At 42.8% G+C, this 14,381-nt stretch overlaps 3 protein-coding genes across 3 annotated transcripts in view; 1 reads left to right on the top strand and 2 right to left on the bottom strand.

Moving 5' to 3' along the window:
- The window catches only part of USP49 (ubiquitin specific peptidase 49), an 87,584-nt gene extending 82,460 nt beyond the window's left edge, over positions 1–5,124 (top strand). Inside the window, exons 6-8 of the mRNA XM_021714756.1 lie at positions 2,883–2,991; positions 3,550–3,755; positions 4,752–5,124. Coding sequence (XP_021570431.1) covers positions 2,883–2,991; positions 3,550–3,755; positions 4,752–4,942 — 506 coding nt within the window. The 3' untranslated portion in view covers positions 4,943–5,124. The remainder of the gene's footprint in view (positions 1–2,882; positions 2,992–3,549; positions 3,756–4,751) is intronic.
- A 6,733-nt stretch (positions 5,125–11,857) lies between these two features.
- TOMM6 (translocase of outer mitochondrial membrane 6) lies at positions 11,858–13,615 on the bottom strand. Its single transcript, XM_008062584.2, has 3 exons — positions 13,279–13,615; positions 12,407–12,515; positions 11,858–12,177 (listed from the first exon to the last, which is right to left on the bottom strand). Exons 1-2 carry the CDS (start codon positions 13,404–13,406, stop codon positions 12,419–12,421), a joined length of 225 nt encoding a protein of 74 aa, XP_008060775.1. The 5' UTR covers positions 13,407–13,615; the 3' UTR covers positions 11,858–12,177; positions 12,407–12,418.
- A 348-nt stretch (positions 13,616–13,963) lies between these two features.
- The window catches only part of PRICKLE4 (prickle planar cell polarity protein 4), a 5,870-nt gene continuing 5,452 nt past the window's right edge, over positions 13,964–14,381 (bottom strand). Inside the window, exon 7 of the mRNA XM_008062585.1 lies at positions 13,964–14,301. Coding sequence (XP_008060776.1) covers positions 13,964–14,301 — 338 coding nt within the window. The remainder of the gene's footprint in view (positions 14,302–14,381) is intronic.

The raw sequence follows: 14,381 nt of genomic DNA on the forward strand, positions 1-14,381 counted from the left end.
GCGGCCACTGCACTCCAGTCTGGGTGACAGAGTGAGACTCCAACTCAAAAACAAACAAACAAACAAAAAATTTATGATAGCACTTCTTTAATATATTTTTCACATGTTTTTTTAAAACAGTAAACTTGGGAAACCTGTTCTGCTCTTTAAAGAATCAGGACAAAAATAAAAAATCATGCTTGATATCATTTTGCCATTTTAGAACAAAACTTGAAATGTTGTACCTGGTTACCTGTAGACCTACCTGTTTTGTTCCATTTTGTGATACAGAGGCAGGTGAGTTAAATTGTCTTTTTGGAGCAATATCTGGTTTTTAATTTTGTTCTTTTATCTGGTTTTTAAATTCTTTTTTTTTTTTATTTTAAAGATATGGGGTACAATTCGGGGTTAAGTATACAAATGTTCATTATGCAGGTAGATCAGGTGTGCCCCTTCCTCCCCTGGCAGTTTCCCTCAATTGCCATGGTTTTTAAATTCTTAAAAAATTTTTGTCTTTTTTCTGGAGCTACCCATTATGAACTATTTTTTTGCAAACAGTGATTCATAAAGTCTTTTATTTGTAAGGAACTAAAGGGTAATGACAGCTTTATCTCCATCATTCTTGGATGTGATAGATTAGGCAGAGAATACTTTTATTTATTTTTGCAAGAAAGGAATGTTTTTCTTGTTGTCAGATGCACTGGTTTATCAGGATTTCTCTAGGCAGGTGAAAATAATTGCAAGAAGGAACGCTATGGTGAGGGGATGAGATGCATTGATCTGTTGCTTGTGAAGTCTCAAAATTGTCAGTCTTCCTTCTATCTTTCTGTGTGTCCAGCTTAATCAAACAAAGACAGAACTGATCAATCTCAATTGAATCAGTAATTTGTTTTTCTTTGTGAATTTCAGTTTAGGGAAACAAAGCCGGATTCTATATTGTCTTCATCTTAGCTCACATACTCCCTCTGCTGAGGGTGGCAGTCACTGCCAGGTTTGAGTCGCAGTAATTTTCAGATATCCCACAAATAGAAATATAAAATAAGGCCAGGCCTCTCTTTGAATTTGATTTCTATTCATGCCCCATCATATTGTGACTGCACACTCTGGTAAAATCTATGGCACATTCATTCTGATGCAATCTATTATGAGAAGCAACACCTCCACATACTGTTGTCACAGAAAGCTCTGTGAATTATCATTTGGCTGTGATTTCCTACTTTTCACCAGTACAGATGGGACTTGGAATCAGATGCCAAGCTCCCTAGACACTGAAACCTTGATATCAACAGCTCAAGACAATTAGCAAACACGACTGTGGGCCACTAATTTTATTTTCCCATCCATTTACCAATTTAATTACTGTAATAATAGAACAGTGATCAGTAGCTGGTTGTATAGAAGACTTCTTACAGAAATTAAGACAACTTTACTTCCATTGTTTATTTGCTGAAATTTAGAAGTGCGCTTCTCCCACAGTTAGAAACAAAATTAGAGTTTGAGCACTAGTTCTGCTTTGGACTGGGTGGCTTTAGCCACCTATCAGCTTTGTCTAGCAGTAATTTTTTATCTAAGAATATGTTTCAAAAATTAAATACAGCATAAAAATATAGAACCAGCAAAGTTTATTTTCTAAATATTTGAATATGCCATAGCAACTCATGCTGAACACATCTGTTTAAATACTCTGGCCTTTAGTAATGTTATCCTTTTTATCTCTAAACCTAAAATGTCTGCATTATTCCATGTTTTATTAGTGAGGAAACTGAGATTCAGAGTTTTAAAATTCATCTATTAGCATACAACTGTCTGTAAGCAGGAAATAGAATTGGGCCTATCTAGTGAAAACAAAAAGCTTTTTAAAGTTATATTATGATGTATCATAATTTAAGTTATAAGCCCACATATGAAGGCATAGAGTCCTACCACATGCTTCTATGCTATGTGTATGCTGTTGCATGACCATTATATTTCATTAATAAATCCATAGTATCAGGAGTGTACCATCCTAAACACATGCCAATTTTAGAAGTTGTTGATGGTAAAAATTTGAAAAATGGGTTTGTTTGCTTATAACAGTCAACCCAAATAACATTATTTAAAAATGAGATACAGTTTTATTTTTGTGTTATATAAAAGAAGTACGGGCCAGGTGCAGTGGCTCACGCCTATAATCTCAGCACTTTGGGAGGCCGAAGTGAGAGGATTGCCTAAACCCACAGGTTCAAGCAGCCTGGGAAAATTGGCGAAACCTCATCTCTACAATAAACCAAAAAATCAGCCAGGCGTGGTGGCATGTGCTTGTTGTTCCAGCTACTTGGAAGGCTGAGGTGGAAGGATCGCCTGAGCCCTGCAGGTTGAGACTGCGGTGGCTGTGAGCGTGCCACTGCACTCCAGCCTGGGTGACAAAGTGAGACTTCAACTCAAAAAAAAAAAACAAAAAGAATAATAAGAAGAAGAAGTCTGAAGGACATTCAGGAGCTGACTGGCATATGGGTGCATGATCATCAGGGATCCAAGCTCTTTCTGCTTTACTATCCTAGCGCAAGCCTTCCATCTTCAAAGTTACTTTTATGGTCCGAGAGGAATTCCAGCAGTTGCAGACAGTGGAAAGGACAAAGGGATACACCTTGCAACTAAGTCAACCGTCTTTCAGCAGCCATCCCAAGAGTGCCACATAATCATTTCTTTCATCTTAACCAGAACATCCATAGCCACATCATGCAGGCATGTGAAGCTGGGAAATACAGTCATAAAGAAGGTTACATCGCTGCCCCAAATAAAATTGAGGTTCAAAACTGAGAAATATGGAGAATGCATATTGAGTGGCAAGTCATTATCTCTGTCATAGCTAGAAAATGATCCAACTCCTTACAACCTGTCTTATGCCTTCCCAAACCATATAGGCAAACGACGAAAATCCAATCCAAAACCCCTTGTTCTGAGTGAAGCTAGAAAGCAGTTAATGATCTACAGACTACCTCAGGTTCTCCGGCTGCACCTTAAAAGATTCAGGTGAGCTTGCTCTGGAAGTCTCAGATGGCTGTGAGCTGTGGGAATAGCTGCTTCAACGGCTTTGGTGAGGGTAGATGTTTTCTTTGGTGTTGGGAGGGGTAGCCTGTTCCTTTGAGACCTTGCACTTTCCATGAAGATGAAATGGTTCACATCTGGTAAGGCAAGTTGATGTTGGGGCCCATTAGGACTAGGCTTTTGCTTTGATGGCATTGTATAATTGTCTAGCCATACCAGGTGTCTGTACTTAAAGATTTTTCTAGCCTTGCTTGGGCTTATGTAGATTCATCTTCAGGATAAAGTATAAAATAATTTGTGAAAAGAAGGGCAGATCATAAACTTCAAGATTGTTTCCCAGAGTGCCTGTTTAGGGATCTCTAGGTTCAGAGTACTTTGTAGAACATTCACAGCAAATACATGTGGACACTGATTACCACCATATTATTGAGGAGAAAACCAAAGCCAGAAGGTTAGGTTTTTGAGTACGCTATTTTCCCTACCTCTACCTATGATCACATATGCCAGTTTTTAGTAGTAACAAGTTTTATATCCATGTTCTAGGTGGTCTGGCCGTAATCATCGAGAGAAGATTGGGGTCCATGTCGTCTTTGACCAGGTATTAACCATGGAACCTTACTGCTGCAGGGACATGCTCTCCTCTCTTGACAAAGAGACCTTTGCCTATGATCTCTCCGCAGTGGTCATGCATCACGGGAAAGGGTTTGGCTCAGGACACTACACAGCCTATTGCTACAACACAGAGGGAGGTGCGTGCGCTTTACTCTGTGGGGTTGGGGACACGGAAAAGGGTTGATTTGTCCACATTTTATTGCTTTTATTTCCTCCCACGGATTACCTAGGGTAAATTACATACATTAAAATCCAGTGGAATTATGAAAGTTGAACTCAAATTTTGGGTATATCACTAAGTAACAATATATGGTTGTTTTAAGAATTAAAAGGAACTGACACATAAAAGTACTTAAAACAGCACCTAGCACACAGTGCTAGCTCAGTGTTGGAGGTTATTGTAGTATTATCAATAATATTGATTATTGATAGTATTACTTTTGTTATAGTACTGCTTCTTCCGTAGACCTCAATTTCCTTTTTGGTTATGCAGAAACAGTACTTCCTGTGTAACCTCATGGAGATATTTTATGAATCTCACTAGCCTTCGCTCATAATACAGCTGAGGACATTACTGAGCACTTACTATGACCTTACTACTTCCCTTACCATGGGAAGTGTGGGGATGTCAGGGTCCCTCCCAAGGAGCGTTCAGTCCTCATCCTTCAGAGCAGAGGCTCCCAGCTACTGCGCTGAGGTAGATGGGCTCCAGATGTGTTTTTAGCAGTGCAGTTCTTAAACCACACAGCCCTTGGCGCAGCCAGAGCCTGTGAACAAATACTTTTATTCTTTCTAAATTTTCCTTTATCACTACCCCCATTTCCATTTCTCCTCTTCCCTCCTCTTCCCCAGTATCCCAGCTATCTTTGTAGAAGGCCCTAATGGACAATGAAAAGGCCTGAGTAAAATGAAGACAAGAATTATAATCAGTTGATACCGTAGCAGTATTATGGTAGGGTTTGGTGGTTACAGGGATGTCTACTGATTTCACGTACTTGTCCCTTTCACCAATAATCAAAGATTGGCTCTGTTCAGAACTCCTCTGTCCCTTTCTTCATTTCCTGATTTTGCCTGCTGATTGGAAGTATAAGTTGAGTAGTCATTTTCTCTTTTTCTCTTCTTTGGTTTCCTAGGTTTTTGGGTCCACTGCAATGACTCAAAGCTGAATGTATGCAGTGTCGAGGAAGTGTGCAAAACCCAGGCCTACATCCTTTTTTACACTCAAAGAACAGTGCAGGGCAAAGCAAGACTCTCAGAAACCCAACTCCAAGCTCAGGTGCAGTCCAGCAACAGCGATGAAGGCAGACAACAGACATTCCCCTGAATGGGAGATGTGTATCAAAGACTGGCTTGCTTTTAAACTATTGGTGTCCGTATGTCTTTCCTCTCATAGGAAATAAGGCTTACTGCAGGAGCAGGATCACTAGGTTTGCCTCACTGGGTCTAGAGTAGAAGATGCCAGGTGATTCATGTCCTACCATAAATTTTGTAGTCACTTTCTTTTGAAGGAATTTGGAAATATCCTCCTCTCATAAAAACACATAAAAAGGAGTGACTTCTATGGGCAGCTTTTATGATTCTTTCATCAGTTGGTTCTGAATATAGAGGGATCAGGGTGGAGGAAAGAGGAGGTAAATTGATCATAACCACACAGGAGAGCAGCCAGGTTTTCTCTCCATTAAGTGATTCCCCTGCTAATCAGGACCTCCTTGCAGCACCAGAAGAACCCTCCTGATGTGAGCGGCCCTGGACAGAGCACGTGAGGAAGGGCCTGTGCTGGCAGCTTGCTGGATGGGAATTGGTTTCAAGGTGGGAGATGAAGTCTAAGGATTTATTCCCACAAAGGAAGTAACCCTCAAGAATTGAAAACTTGCAGACTTCCTTTTTTAAGGGAATAGCACTTGAAGAATGGAGTGAAATGCATGGAGCAAATTTCCCCCATGAAGAATGAGAGGGTTTTCACATGTTATACTCTCCCTGGTTGCTGCTGTCATTTAATCGATTCCACACTTCTGAGATTGGCATGAATTACCCCTTCATTCTAAAGAAGGGAGAAGGGACAGTTCATATAAGGAAGCAACAGACTAGTACATGTTCTTTGTTGCATGCTGAGCCAAAGGGTACTCCTGGCTATCCCCGTTCTATAGCAGATCCCTGGTTCAAGTCTAGGGACAAGCACATGGTTTGATTTAAATTAGTCCTTAGGTCAGTTATCTGAGGCTTTCTCAGAACTCAGTTGAGGGTGGGCAGGGATAGCCAGTGGTCTAGGGCTTATATGAATTCCTGTTACCTCATCTCAGTGCAGCATGAAGCTTCTTCTTGCTCCTAGAGAGCTAGAACATTCGTGTTCACAGGGCTTGGGAGCCTTTGTTTTCCTAGGGCATGGGAACTGCTTCGGAATCTATCCCTTACATGTCTGAGCAGTTTATTGCTGATGGCCTTGGTCTGTTTCCTCCCAAATCTGATCATCCCCACTGTTGCTCTACTCCCCAATCTCATTCCATCATAGAAAAAAGAAGAGCGCCCTGTCCTTTGCTTCTGTGCTAGTAAAACACATCTTTCTTTTAAAATTCAGTCAGTTTCTAAATAGGATAAAATTGCCCGGACAAAAATCCTCCTCCCCATCAGGCACCACTGAGTTTCTCTTAATTCTTCACTTAGATTCACCAGTGAAAGTGAATGCATACTCTGACTCTCGTTGCTGTGGTTGCTGCAGTGAGCCTCAAGCTGTCATTATGAATGCTCATCTTTTGACTGAGTATATCATATTAATGTTTGAATTCAGGTAGAAGTACAGTCGTCACTTGAAGGAAGTAGATGTGAAAGGGAGTTTGGGGAGGGGTGGGAAGTGGGGAAAGTAAGGCTAAAGAATGAGGGTTATAGCTTTAGCAATGTTGTTGAGCCACATTTCCCAAACAGCTCTGTAGCATTTGCTGTTGACCTCTCTTAAGATGAACTCTCCCATAAGACCTGCCAGGCAGCACTGAGACATGGAGGAAATTCAGACAAAAAATGGCTCACCCTGATAGGGAAGATTTTTAATTAAACTTGCTTTTGCCAACACTGTGAGGTTTCTGTAATATTTAGCTTTTATTTGGAAGCGATAGTGTATGGCATTTTTTATGCTGTTTGGTTTATATTGTCTACTGCAGGCTTCTTTGTATAAGCTTTGCCTGGGCTCACCCTCTCCTGGACACTGTTTTAAAGTGTCACCGCTGCCCATGCTGGCAGAGGCTCTGATGTAAAGCTGTACCCTCAAGATCTACATTTTTAAGTTGGCATGATTGGTAGTGACTTTTTGTGGCAATTGATAAGCCCATTCAGAAAAAATCAAGGAGAGTCAAAAGGAAACTATGAATCGTGCCTCATCTTCATTAAATCCTATATTTATTATTCTAGAAAAAGAGAACCTACAAGATAGAGAAGAACTAATAGAGCATCAACTTCACCCCTCAGGCTGTCCAGGGGGATTACTTATTAATAAACATAAACATTTAATGGAAAATTCAAAGATCCTCAAATTTAGTTTTTAAGAGTAGTTTTATACAAAATATTATAAGGATTATTAAGCAGATTAAGGACTTTGTGAAATACCCACTTAGCTGAGCACCCATGTATCAAATTAATGCAAGCAACCAACATCAGCGTTTCCACTGAGCTACACATTTGTTAAGGTGCCCACTGCAGTTACAGACACCTCAGGTACCCAGAGACAGCAGCACTAGACACTTAGGAAGTTAATATTTAAGATTTTTATTAAAGAAAAGAGTTTCCTGCTGTGTAAGCCAATGGCTTTTGTGAGGGAAATGTCCTTTGCCTTTATTTATATACTGGGAGTAGATGAATGTCTCAGTTGCATCTTACATTAAATTGAAACATTCTTAAGAGAAGAAAATAAGAACCAGGTAGAAGTTGACTAGATGCTGCCAAATCAACCCAAGGTCTCTAACCTTAATAGGCCTGCTTCTCTCCCAGGCAAGTAGTTAAGACTCCTGTTCCAAGAACCCTTTGTAGTTGGCTAGTGTGTTTACTTGGTGCTGTAGCCAGCCAGCCAAGATGAATGCGCCCTGGCCCTCATAAAGCATTTTTTACCTCAATCTAGTCTGACCCTCATACTTGTGGTTGCTGCTGAGATGGGCATCTATGTTAATGTAAAAAAAAAAAAAATTAGGAATACCCTTGGCAGCCAGGAATGGAAGCTCTTATTAAATGGTGGGCAGAGTTCTTGCCAGCTTTGATCCAGCCCTTCTCAGGCTGAGAGGGTGGGGGACTGTGCCACACTGTAAAGAATTTCCAGATGTCTCTTAAAATGTCATGAATAAAATCGAAAACTATGGAAGTGTTAATGTGTCCTATGGACTCAATAGCAGAGTTTATTTTTGTTTTTAATGGCAAGGCTTCTAGAGTCAATGATTGTATGAGTTCCCTATTCTGGCTATGCTTACAGCTCCATCCAAGTACAAGGGAAGAACCAGTGAGGTGGTTGCTGGCAGTGGGGCATACCTCAGCGTAAGCCCTAGAGAGGTCTACAGTAGTGCAGAATGAAAACTTGGTTGGGGATCAGAGGTGAGGGGTGAGGGGTGGGTGGGCAGGTGGGGGGGAGAAGTGGAATTTGTTTTACTTACTGATAAAGCTTTGTGAACTAATTTTATACAATTCATAAAATTTGGTGCCTTGTACCCAATTATGGTTTGCATGGAAAAGATTAAGGGAAAGGATTTCTTGTCATTTCAAGTGGCAAATGGGTCTCTGTAGTATTTAAAGGACATTTGGTATTACAGACTTTTTAAAAGCATTTCATATCTCGTGTGTGAATGCAAAATATTCTTACCAGCAGGTTCTGAAATTTTATTGTGATGTCCAGATTCTTTGTATTTGTGACTATTCATCAAATAGCTACTTTTCAAAACAGACTGTGTACCCATTGCTTTTCACCACCCTTTTCATGTTCCAGACATTAACTTGGGCCTTTTCAAATCAGGCTGGGAGGCTAACTGCTTCCTAAATGTATATTATGTCCCTATCTGGGGTTATATTTATGAGTGGAAGGGTTGTTTTCCAGCTGGTTGGGAGAGCACAAATGTTCAGAAAAGGGCCTTTTAGTCTTTATGAAACAATGACCAATGCTGGGCAACATATGGTAGATGTCAAGCAAAAGTGGTTCCTCCTGAAGCAGTACCTTCATTGGTTCTGAAGTTCTTTTGCACAAAACGTCAGGAAGCAGTGCAGAAAATCCCCTCTATGTGAATCTTATATTAGATCATCAGGCAAGCAAGTGCACTATGTAATATGCAGAGGGAATGAAGCAAAAGAGAAGGCATAAAGACCCTGTCCCAGTTTCCCATGCCATTTCCCTGGCAGGTGCTGACTAGGATGGTGCTAAGTGGCTGTGGAAGGTGCTTAGACCCAGTCTACTCATTGCTGGGCTGTTCACAGCCTGTTTCTTTTACTACAACCTTAAGGTTTCCATTGAGCTCATGAAATTTCACCACAGGGTGCTAAAAAGCTCACCATTTGCGGGGCGCAGTGGCTCACGCCTGTAACCCCAACACTTTGGGAGGCTGAGGTAAGAGGATTGCCTAAGTCCAGGGGTTTGAGACCAGCCTGGGCAACTTGGCAAGACCATGTCACTACGTAAATAAATTAGTTGGGCATAGCAGCCTATGCCTGTAGTTTCAGCTGCTAGGAAGGCTGAGACAGAAGAATTGCCTGAGCCCAGCAGGTTGAGACTGTGGTAGCCATGATTGTGCCACTGCACTCCAGCCTGGGTGACACAGTGAGACCTTGACTTAGAAAAACAAATAAAACTTTATTTTTTAGAAAAAGCTCACCACTCAAAGCACAGTTGACCATTGGGGCCCTCTGCGTTACTGAACTGATTAGGTAAAGAAGGATCTTTGGGGTAAAACTTCCCATGGCCACTTAGTTTTTTAACCAGGTAAGTATACATCTCCCCGGTGGTTCAGATTCTTTTAAAACTCAGTACTAAAGCTGAAATGCACCTTCTAAATATGACCGAGTTTAGTTTATATCTTACATGTTTAATAACTGTTCTCTTTACCTCGGGCTACAACTTTAACCACTATGTACTTGCTCAACCAACACACTGCTCTAAATACACTATAGCTACTATAGCATTGAGGTAAGCACTCATTTTTGTGGACACTCTACACACTTCTGTTGGCATGTTTCATTTAAAATTTAACTAGCTAGAGATTTCCATAGTACCATTTGTCAACTAGCCAGGGCTGAAAATTGTGACAAGATGTAAAATTGATTTCCCTTGGGGAGAATGTTGTGCTGGCAATGGTGAAAGTCAGCACTTTTATTTTAGATGACTATCAAAAATACTTGGAAATTGTAGATTTGGTAGTTTTATTTACTAAATTCATATCACTTTGAAGAATTAAGCCAGTTTAAATGAAACTACCTGGCTAGGCATGGTGGCTCAGAATTTTGGGAGGCCCAGGTAGGAGAATCACTTGAGGCCAGGAGTTCAAGATCACCCTGGACAACATAGCTATACCCCATTTCTACAAGAAAAAAATTAAAAATAAAAGAAACTTTGCCCAACCAACATTATGACTTTAAAACTTATCCAACAATAAACATTTTTGCTTGAAGTTAAACATTAAATTTTGAGTGAAATCTGAGTTATGCTTTTGGACACTCCCGTGCTGCCTTGCTAGATTTTGATTTTCATCTTTGGAAATGTTTATCAAATAAAACTGTCCACAATTATGAAATCAGGTAAATTTAAGGACCTAAGATTCATTCCTATAAAGGAGTGTTATTTCTTGTCTTAGCATTGGTCTGATGCATGTCTGATGGGGTTTAGCATCTATGCTTTGGCTTAAAGGTTTCCTCCTTGGTCACCATTTGGGGGATGATAGCTTCAAAGTCAAGTCTTGCTTTCATGTATGTGACCCTTCTTCACCTTAATATCCAGTAAACCTCTCAGAGTATCTGTGACCCAGGTGCAAAGGTCTTGGCTCCTTCTATCTGATAAGATCTGTTTAATATTCACAAGAGAATCATGCTTTAAGGAAAAAAAAAATATATATATATATACACATATATATGTGAGTGTGTATATATATATACATTTTAAAGTCTCATTTTCAAACAGCTTTTTTAGATTTATGCTGGCAGGGTCAAGAAAAAGACTATTTTGTCCTGTTTGCCTTTAGTAATGAACAAACAGTGAGGCACAGTGGCTCACACCTGTAATCTCAGCACTTTGGGAGGCTGAGGTGGGAGCACTACTTGAGCCCAGGAGTTCAAAACCAGCCTGGGCAACATAGCAAGGCTTTGTCTTTACAACAAAGAAAAAAAGTAGCTGGGTGTGGTAGCACCCATCTGTAGTCCCAGCTACTCAGGAGGCTGAGGTGGAAGGTCCTCCTGAGCCCAGAATGTCAAGGCTGCAGTGAGCCGTGACTGTGCCATTGTACTCCAGCCTGGGTGACAAAGTGAAATCCCAAAGCAAAAAATAAAAATCCATAAAAAATAGTAATGAACTGCTAGAAACAACATGTCAGTCGTAACAATTAGGCCACGGTGATACATTTATACTGATACTCCTTTCCAATTCATGACCACACCAGTGGCACATAAAAGCAGAGTAAGTTGACTAGAAAAAAATTGCCATGGAGAGCCTGTCTTATTGCCACCTCTTTCTATGGTTACCTGAATCTTTCCATGCCAGTTCCTTACTTACTCTATTTCCAAAGAATCCCAAACCACTGGATAGTAGCACTACCATGAATTTTAGGGTCATAAAACATCTATTTCTTTCTGAAAGAAGCAGCTTCCTCAGCAGTGTCACCTTAGAGCCCACTGCCTAGGCTTAAACACCTTGCCTCCCCCTACACATCACCACCCTCTTTGTATCACCAAACCTCACACTATTTCAACAATGCCTCCCTGGTGCCTGGAAAATCCATCTGGTGCACTAAAATGCTATGCAACACCAAATGGCTTCTTCCCCCAGTACTGCTCAACAATAGAAATTCCTCAAGAATAAACTTCATGCTATGTTAACATCAATGTATGGTGGTTACAGTTTCCATTTTTTTTCCTTTAAAATGAAGCAAACCACCTCCATTAAAATCCATGTTTGGGGCTTATTCCTGTCTCGAGTATGAAATGTAAATCATGTTTTTATGATTTTTGTAAATCTTGCCTTTTTACACTTTGTTTTTGTAAGCAGAAGTTTCTTATTAAAAGAATAAAACAGCTGTCTTTGTGTGCAGTCTTTATTTCAGATATTTGTTAAGACACCATTGTAATTACTCAGGACAAGAGTAAAGATCACCTCTTGCAGAAACATAGGATCTATGTACAGAATTTTACAAACAGAGGCAATGCTTTGGCTTAAACCTGACTGCTGACCAGAGAATGGAGTTCTGAGTGGACTCAAGGAACTAAAGGAAACCAGACAGGAAAAGGAAGATGCCTGTTTGAACCAAATTTCAGCTGCCATCAGGGCATATCTTGTGGTAGTCACAGCTCATAGGCTCTGTTTTTAGGTGGTTCGGTACAACACAGGATTCCGTTTGGCTGCAATCAAATGACAAGACAACGGGTGGCATTAGAAGTGTAAAAACACCAGAGGGAAAATGTCAAAAGATATTCAAATCCCTTGCAACATCTAGAAACACACTGAACTAAGAGCCAAGAGCTTTACATCAAGTGTCTTTCCTACATTTCGTGAATAGTTGATATAAATTACTGCCTATACCAGCCTCTAGGGTTCCTGAGACTCGCAGGGCTGTGGTTAAGTGCTTACCTCCTTGGCTAACTACACCCCGGGCTGAGGTGCCATGAGGTCAATGTCACTCAAGTTCCTAGCCAGCCAGACTCCCGCAGCAAAGAGTCCCAAATTGAGGATCAAATTCCTGTAAAAACAATAATTTCACTAACCCTGTGGTCACTGAGTCACCTGTATGGTTGACGAAAACTACTGGGGGACCGGGCGCGGTGGCTCACGTCTATAATCCCAGCACTTTGGAAGGCCAAGGTGAGAGGATTGCCTGGGCAACTTGGCGAGACCTCATCTCTCTACGATGAATCAAAAAAAATTAGCCAGTCGTGGTGGTGCATGCCTGTTTCAGCTCCTTGGAAGGCTGAGGCGGAAGGATCACCTGGGCCCAGCAGGTCGAGGCTGCAGTGGACGTGAGTGTGCCACTGCACTCCGCCCTGGGCGACAGAATGAGACGCCAACTCAAAAAAAAGAAAACTGAGGAAAAAGGCTTCCCATTATCACCCATCATCAACTCCTTCCCGAGTAGATACATGGTTGTTACACGGCAGGTTGCTCAAGACCAACATGGGAATTTGGAGTGTTTCCGTGCTTATGATAAGCAGAATCAAACGCAAAGGTCAACTAAACACATGCCCATGGCTGAAAAGCCTGTTTATGTTTGGCGTCTCTTTCCCTGGTTTCTCTGGTCAGGTTAACATTCTCTATAGTTACAGACAGCCACATGACAGAAAAGTAGCTTCTGCCACACGAGAACTCGGCTGGCCAAGGCCTCCAGCAAGGCACAACCAGAACCAAAAAGAGGTCACTATACTGGCAATGTAAAAATACAGGGGAGCGCCAGCCTCGGGAGGAAGGGGAAATAAGGACGACAGGGACCGAGTTCCCGGCTAGGTTACCTCCGGAAATCGTTCCTATCGGTTGCAAAGCGGTAGACGCCCCGAAGCCAATCTCCCACGTTGTCCGGAATCTCCGGAGGTTCATTTGCCGAGCCGTTAGCGCTCACGGCGAGCCCGCTGGAAGCCATTGTAGTACCTCCGTGCTGAGGTCGTGCGTCTCTCGACGCACCGTCTCGGCGGCGCGGGTTGATGACGCAACTTCCGGCCCGGCGCTTCCGCCAGCAGCCCACCAGCAGGGGGCGGTGCTGCTCTAGCTTGGTCCGACCTCCGAGAGCTATGCGCCCACGAACTCTAGGGAAGGAGTGCGACCCAGCTCTACGGTATCGTGTTCCCTGTCCCACCTCCAGCTCTCCAGCTAGTCACCGCCTCGCGTGCTGAGTGATCCCTTAACTGGCTCAAGAGGAGGACGGTGGGGACGGGACTGTCCCAGCCCGTGGGGTTGGTGGTAGGGGCTAACTCAGCAGAGGAAGCGTAACTTTGGGGAATGGGTTCTCCATGAAAATCTCCACCAAAAGTCATAGAACGCGCGGTGCTAGAAGGGGCGCACTCCAAATCTGTCATTGCGCCGCCTCCCCAGGTGTGCCCCGATTGCGTCCAGTCTAGGCTTCTTATAAAGGGAAGAGAACCTCGTTCTCCCGCTTCACAGATTCCCTTCCTCCTCAGACCCCATCTCTGAGCCGCGTCATTAGCAAATGGTGCAGTGCCTCTTGGAGGTGTCGCCGTCCTCTGCTTGGAAGCTTCCGGGGGTCTTCCGGGGCCGGGGAAGGCGCTGCCCTAAGAAAAAGCCCTCAGGTTCCGAGTCAGAGGAAGAGGAGCATGTGGCGCACCGGGCGTCCTCCTTGGCACCGTGGGGCGTCTCGAGGCGGTCTTGCTCGTGCCCTGTGGGTGCCTCCGCCTTGTCCCCAGCTCGGCTCTCCTCCTTGGGGCTGGACCCAAGCAGCCCTGTCTGGGTTTGCCAGCCGCAGGCACCGGCGTTCAGCGAGGCGCGGTCCCTTCCTTCGGTTGGCTCGGGTCCTGTCTCCCCTATCCCGGCCGGGTCAGAAACGCCGGTCTCAGAGCTTGGAGTTTCCCTCTCCCAGCGCCGGGCGGGGCGACCCACGGAT

The sequence above is a fragment of the Carlito syrichta genome, unplaced genomic scaffold (assembly GCF_000164805.1).
Source record: "Carlito syrichta isolate Samal-C Ts95f unplaced genomic scaffold, Tarsius_syrichta-2.0.1 Scaffold305755, whole genome shotgun sequence".
In the NCBI taxonomy this organism is placed as follows: domain Eukaryota; kingdom Metazoa; phylum Chordata; class Mammalia; order Primates; family Tarsiidae; genus Carlito; species Carlito syrichta.

Coding starts and splice junctions, on each gene's coding strand:
- TOMM6 (XM_008062584.2), bottom strand. CDS start 13,406: ATGGCTTCCAGCGGGCTCGCCGTGAGCGCTAACGGCTCGGCAAATGAA. Junction 12,516..13,278: donor GATAGGAACGATTTCCGGAG/GTAACCTAGCCG, acceptor TTGTTTTTACAG/GAATTTGATCCTCAATTTGG.